Here is a 4,550-nt window from a genome sequence, read left to right as displayed (position 1 = left end):
TGAAATAATAGTTAAAATAAATTAATTGATTAATAACAGCCCATTTATAATTTATGACTGTGTACAATGAGAAACAAGCATTGTACACTCGTAATGTGAATGCATTCATATATATTACGCAGATAATTTAAAAGTAAATCAGATATTTCCCATCGCGTACTACATATCCCAGAATTCTCTACTCGACGATCATTGGTCACATCCAAATATGACGTAACACAATTTGGTCCTCTTTTGCGCGAACGGTTGACGCTGAGGCAGAGAGGAATCTTCGCGCGGTCAACTCCAGCACTGATTTCCACTACAACTAAAGGTGGGTGTTTTTTTGTTGTCAAAAATTAATATTTTTGCAATACATCTCAACCGTGTCTGACGTGACAGGAAGAGAAGGCATCTAAAGTATAAAAAATTCAAATGATTGCGATTTTAATTTCAGTCACACCCTTATTTACCTCCCTTTTTGGGGAGGGGGTGTAGATAATAGACAAGGGCATCGGGAATATTCTGTATGGTTAGAGAATTACCATAGCTAAATAAGTAAGTAATTTAAAAGTTGCAGCACGCACATCTAACGTTATCTAAAACTGCTCGTCGTGGCGCGACCATTAAGGTTTTGTGTTTATCGTCGTTTAATCGGGAGGGAATTGTGCAAACGGTCGAGCTCAACATTAGCCAACAGGCTCTCGTTTAGTTGAGCTTTGCTTGTTGATTTTGCCGTTTTGCTAGTGCAAAATCAATTCTATTGTTAGCCACAGACTTGAACCGTTTTCTGTTTTACCTAAAATCTTAACAACAATCCCATAATATATCCCACAGTACAGTGACAGGTGATCTCATGGGTCTCGACGCCTTTTGTCTTCATTGTGTGTGCATTCACCAACTGTGCTGTCAAATAATATTATTTACCTTCGAATCTATCAATTACATCGATTAGGAGACATATAGAACTGTGCATTTTGCATGTCAACACTGAGATTATTCTGTACAATGGGCAGTGCAGTTGTGTCTGTTGTGAAATGAGAGCGATAGGGTGTGATCTGGTTTGTTGGAAACGCGTGATACATCAATACCACTATTTGTAAGCGCTGCATTCCATATTTGCATGTTTCTTGAACATTATTAGGGTCTTATTGATACGCAATATAGTATAGTTTGTGGTATTATGGATTTTTGAGGGCTGTTATAATGGGGGTTCAGGGTGTATCTCGGCCATCTATTGTCTCCAGATGAGATCCTGCATCCCATCGGATAGACACATTTATTTTCAACCATCGGGTGATGACTTGTTGTCAGGTCATATTTAAGATGACAAGTTTGTCTTATACTTAATATTTGATGAATCACTTCAACGGATTAGCCTACGTTTGTTTGTTTCTTGCACAATATCCCCTTTGTTTTAATCTCTCAGTGCCCAGTTGGATCTCATTACATTACAAAAAGAGATGCTGATTTGTTTTCTCTACATTTCACCCGAGTGTACACCCCGTTGTATATATTTTAATTGAACTATTATCGTTTAATTAGATGATGATGACAGCACGTCTGAATAGATGGATCCGATGGTTGTTGTGCTGGCAGCGACTCGTCCTTTTCTTGGCTTTCAGCATAAAGAAGGATTTTTTTTTGCATTTTTAACAGCTTGTTTCCTTCCCAAAATAACATTCAGTTAGTAAATTATGCATGACTATTGTGGCGACGCCACTCCCTTTAGTAGTGTATTTTAGTTATTATTTATAAAGTTATTGTATATATATTTTTCTTGTATATACCACAGTAGGGACAGACTCCACTTATGGATTGTTCATGAATAGCTAATGCTACCTTCTTTTTTTCCATTGATAGAAAAGCTGTTGTATAGCGGAGACTTGTTTTTAATATGTGGGGAGGGGCAGATGCTTAAAAGAAAAGATTGTGTAAGCATGACTTGCATCAACGTTAGTAGCAAAACGATTGCATTTTTTCTGATATTATTATATGCATTCATTTGGCAGGTGTGTAAAACCGTCGAGGTTGGAAGTGCAATGGCGTCCTCTGGAGGTAAGATGCGAAAATAAGCTCAGCTAAGCTCCAATCTCGGAAATCAGTATGCTTCACTATTGTTTGTAATTTAAATGAAATCATTCTGCAAAGGAAATCAAGCACAGAGTATTAAATGCAATGACTTATCCTTCACAGATATTCAGGTTAAGGAACTGGACAAGCGTGCCTCAGGACAGGCTTTTGAAGTCATCCTGAGTCCTTCGGCTCCAGATGCCAAGGGAGAATTCCCACTTTCCACCCCCAAGAAGAAGGAGGTATCTCTGGACGAGATCCAGAAAAAACTGGAAGCGGCAGAGGAGAGACGCAAGGTAAGTGGTCGTTTAGGAATCAATTACATAGTGATTGTCCATTCTGTTCCTCATTTGTTTACCATCTCATATTAGAACCATGAGGCAGAGGTCCTGAAGCACTTAGCTGAGAAACGAGAGCATGAGAAGGAGGTCCTTCAGAAAGCAATGGAGGAGAACAACAACTTCAGCAAGATGGCAGAGGAGAAACTTAACCAGAAAATGGAAGCCAACAAAGAAAACCGCACAGCACGCATGGCAGCTATGAATGAGAAATTCAAAGAGAAGGTTTGTGTGTAGATGAATGCATATGCATTATAAGTTACTTTGTAAAGTTTCAGTTCTATTGAATTTACATTGTTGATGGATGTGTTTGTCTTTATTTTAGGACAAGAAGCTCGAAGAGGTACGAAAGAACAAAGAAACAAAAGAGGGGGCAGAGGGTGAAAACTAAGTTTCCGCTCTAATTTTCCTTTTCATTTAGGGTATAGTATTGGGTTTTTTAATGTATCCAAAGATTTATTTTTTGTTCCATTAAATGGCCAGTTTTCCATGTTTGGATCCATGTACTTGCCACGTTTTTATTAAGGGGTTTTGGGGGAAAGCCGGTGCACAACATTTCATCAGTTTATGTGTATTCAGTTCTGTCTTTCACCATCCCATCTAACCTGTAGATTTGTCCAGTTGCAGCTCTATAGTGTTTAAAATGAGCAGTGTTTTACTGATAGGGAAGCATGCCTGTGTTATGCATAGGTCTAATATATACTTGGTATACTGCATTGTGCAAGTCCACCTGTTCCCTTGTATATCAGTACTGCCATCCTATGAGCTTAATAAAGTTGCACAGTTGTTTGTTATTGTACCAGTTTTGCCACTGCCTCTTTGTTGATCTGTCAGTCAGCCAGAGTGTAATGTGGAGTAAAACACCTTAAAATTTGTACATTATGGAGATAAATGGCAGTTTCTGTAATTCTATATGGAAAATATGTTTTGCCAGAATAATAATTAGATCTTTTTGGACACTTTTTGATGTACTCTTTATAATCTGCATGTACATTCCTAGTGTGAAAACTAAACAATTCATTATCCACACACATTTTCTTTACTAGATCATACTTTTATAGTAATTTATACTCAGTATGCACTATTAATAAAAAAAAAAATCAATGCATTCCAGTAAGTACTTGCAAAGGTTTGAGTATATATATATAAAAAAAAATCTGTTGCTTGAGACTGTGTTTGAACTATACTGGCATCTAGTGGTTTTGAGTTTGTCTAACAGGTATTAGAAAAGGCTTTTTTGAACATTTTTCTTCAAATGATTTCAGCAAAAAAAAAATCCTAACGTTGACATAATGACAACTATTATGGTTAGGTGCATGAAAATGTATGGCAGTTGTAAACAGCTTTGCAGTGATGAATGGCTTGTTGTCCACATGCTGTCACATTATTATGTGTTCAGAAGTAGTGCATCAATCCTTTCTAAAATGAATTATACCTTATTTCCAAATTCTGAACTCCCTTAGTAGAAGCAACTACATGCATCCAAAAAAAAAAAAGTCCAGTAATATGTTGTGTGAATAAATGTTTTTTTTAATTGAATAAAATAAAAATGAAATCATGTGCTTGTCTGTGTTGTAGGAAGGGGCAACCAGTTCAAAAATGACCTTCAAAGCACCCATACATTATGACCCAGTCTGAATCATTAAATCAGAGTATTATAGATGGAAAAGCCTATGAATATGAAAAACAATTAAATTTACCACTGAAAGGACAAGTACAACAGGAATTCTTGAAATATTTTCAAACGTAATTTTGGTACAAGACTGCAAAGTGCATGGGAATGTGTTTTTATTGTCAGATGAAGTAATTTGCCTTTCTGTGTCTAAATTCACAATGTAGACCTTTGTTTCCACTATTAACACCGAGTTTGACAAGGACACATTGTCAGCAGAGTGCATGTGTGGGTGAAGAGATAAGCCATCACATAGTTCAGCATAAGAAATGAACAACAGTACACTCACAATCTGAACATATTAGACAATGTGCATATTGAAATTACCTTTAAAGTCAATAGTTTTTTCTGTTACTAATTCAAACGACTGACACTGACAATAAAAAAGTTAGTGTCTACATGTGGCTTTTGCCCAAATCTGTGCTCTGTTAACTCTGAATGTAGGGTAAATTAGCTACTGCACACATATGGGCGCATATATGTGGCCA

General features: G+C 36.7%; 1 protein-coding gene across 2 annotated transcripts; it reads left to right on the top strand.

Annotated features, from left to right (window-relative positions):
- The first annotated feature begins 235 nt into the window (after window positions 1-235).
- Window positions 236-3,189, top strand: LOC107587743 (stathmin-like). Of its 2 annotated transcripts, none has more exons than XM_016275629.1 (5): window positions 236-313; window positions 1,992-2,037; window positions 2,176-2,348; window positions 2,424-2,615; window positions 2,716-3,189. In XM_016275629.1, exons 2-5 carry the CDS (start codon window positions 2,022-2,024, stop codon window positions 2,779-2,781), a joined length of 447 nt encoding a protein of 148 aa, XP_016131115.1. In that variant the 5' UTR covers window positions 236-313; window positions 1,992-2,021; the 3' UTR covers window positions 2,782-3,189. The 2 variants fall into 2 exon arrangements, with proteins under 2 accessions (XP_016131115.1, XP_016131116.1); XM_016275630.1 differs by lacking the exon at window positions 236-313 and adding an exon at window positions 512-537.
- Window positions 3,190-4,550: the final 1,361 nt, after the last annotated feature.

The sequence above is a fragment of the Sinocyclocheilus grahami genome, unplaced genomic scaffold (genome assembly GCF_001515645.1).
Source record: "Sinocyclocheilus grahami isolate Dianchi unplaced genomic scaffold, SAMN03320097.WGS_v1.1 scaffold96.1, whole genome shotgun sequence".
NCBI classification, from domain to species: Eukaryota; Metazoa; Chordata; class Actinopteri; order Cypriniformes; family Cyprinidae; genus Sinocyclocheilus; species Sinocyclocheilus grahami.
The sequence above is the reverse complement of the archived record's forward strand: the minus strand, read 5'-3'. Positions and strand labels throughout refer to the sequence as shown.

Excerpts from the sequence above, each read along its gene's own strand:
- LOC107587743 (XM_016275629.1), top strand. Across the intron at positions 2,349-2,423 it reads CGGCAGAGGAGAGACGCAAG|AACCATGAGGCAGAGGTCCT; the intron begins GTAAGTGGTCGT and ends ATCTCATATTAG. Across the intron at positions 2,616-2,715 it reads ATGAGAAATTCAAAGAGAAG|GACAAGAAGCTCGAAGAGGT; the intron begins GTTTGTGTGTAG and ends TCTTTATTTTAG.